General features: G+C 35.1%; 1 protein-coding gene across 2 annotated transcripts in view; it reads left to right on the top strand.

Annotated features, from left to right (window-relative positions):
* Positions 1–464: 464 nt before the first annotated feature.
* Positions 465–1793, top strand: part of LOC106871714 (leucine-rich repeat-containing protein 61) — a 16475-nt gene continuing 15146 nt past the window's right edge. Inside the window, exon 1 of one of the 2 annotated variants that reach the window (XM_052973291.1) lies at positions 465–656. In XM_052973291.1, coding sequence (XP_052829251.1) covers positions 644–656 — 13 coding nt within the window. In that variant the 5' untranslated portion in view covers positions 465–643. Of the gene's footprint in view, positions 657–1201; positions 1359–1793 lie in introns of those variants that run through there. The other variant, XM_014918325.2, reaches the window with a different exon arrangement.

Genomic DNA, 1793 nt, shown 5'->3' with positions numbered 1-1793 from the left:
GTCGTCGCTCAAAGGTTTAGCCTTGTCTTATACGGTTTCATGCTTAAGAATTACGTTAAGTGTATACATGTCTGTGGTATACATGATCATTTAAGGAGTAAATAGTTCAGTTGTTGAGTTGATCCAATAAACTAAACATCCATGATGGAAACAGGCATGTATGCATGTATGTGTCAGTGTGTGTGTGTGTGTGGGGGGGGGTGCATGCTTATATGCATCCATATGTGCAGAGAGAAAAAGAGAGACAGACCGATGAGGAGAAAGAGAACTGCCGTCCAACTGTCCATTATTTTAATGTTCAGATTGATATCATAAATATCTGTAAATAATGTATGGTCTCTGACATGTTTGGTTGCTTTTGATATGAAAACATCCTTCCAACTAAAGTTAGAATCTCTCTCTCTCTCTCTCTCTCTCTCTCTCTTTCTCTCTCTATGACGAAGAGCAAGGATCCAAACCGTTAGCGTCTTCACACTCTTACGTTAATTTAAACATAAACTTTTCTGTGCAGCAACATTGTCAGACACTATCTTAATGAGATTCTACGACAACAAGAAATGAAAAGGGCAATTGATAAAATTTGTGAGGTTACAGTGTGCGTTGAAGGGGTTCTGATGTTTCATGTAAGATCCTTCTTCTAAACATGTTTTTTAAAAGTAAGTCTCTTTTAATGTTTGTTTGTTTTGTTTTTTTTATCTCTCTTTTGAAAAACGCCCAATCTCGAAATGCGAAACATATCCTCTTTACTGTACACAATCTTATCTTTAATTTACGGGTGTTGTAAATATGTCAGAATCTAGGAATATTAATGACAGAAAAATAAACTCGAGAAAGTTTTAGGAGGTCAACATTGGGAATTTCATAGAGTTACTTCCCTTGGTAGAAGTGCAAAGTAAAGTGTGAAAGGAAAAAGTGAGAGAGAAAGAGAGACAGAGGAGGAAAAGGGGAACGAGGTGCAGGTTTAGAAGAAGACAAAAGGAAAATAGGAAGGATGAGAAAAACAAGACAATAAAAAAGTATTTAGAGAGAGAGAGAGGTAGGGGAGAAAGAAAAGGAAAGAGGGAAACGGGAGTGAGTGAAAGAGAGTAAAGGAAAGATAATGATAATGAGTGAGTGAAAAGGCGAGTTTCACGGGGAGTGAGTGAAAGAGAGTAAAGGAAAGATAATGATAATGAGTGAGTGAAAAGGCAAGCGACACAGTAAGTAAAAGTGGTAGGGGGAGGAAAGAGAGAAGAGTTCCAGTTTTCAAAATGGCGATGTAAACAATTTAGTTTTGCTTGAATCTAACCAAACTCTAATCAAAACTGATTCAAGCTGGAATGATTGTGCTATTATCGATATGAATCAGAAGACGTCAGGTAAATAATTAGCACGACTTTGATCTAAACTTTTTAACTCTTTACATATATAGATACACGGATCATTCACACATCATATCTATCTATATGTCTGTCTGTAATATATGCGATAATTATATTTCATATGTGACATGTTATATTACAGATAAATTCCTCTATATAATATCGAGCTCTCATTCTTTCTTTTGTTGTCATACTATTACTATTAATATATATATAATACAAAGAATATATATGCATGTATACACACATATATGTACACACTTACATCTACATGTGTATATAGATGCATATCAGGGTACAGGACGTTAGAACAATGAACTACAGACAACGGAACGAACACATAGGAAAACAGATAGGCACTTGGAATTATTCCTTCATCAGCTGCCTCTATTCTAACTCGACGTATATGTGTGTATATATATATATATATAT

Source organism: Octopus bimaculoides, chromosome 15, assembly GCF_001194135.2.
Source record: "Octopus bimaculoides isolate UCB-OBI-ISO-001 chromosome 15, ASM119413v2, whole genome shotgun sequence".
Classification (NCBI taxonomy): Eukaryota; Metazoa; Mollusca; class Cephalopoda; order Octopoda; family Octopodidae; genus Octopus; species Octopus bimaculoides.
Note: the sequence above shows the minus strand (reverse complement) of the source record. Positions and strands in the feature narration are given on the sequence as shown.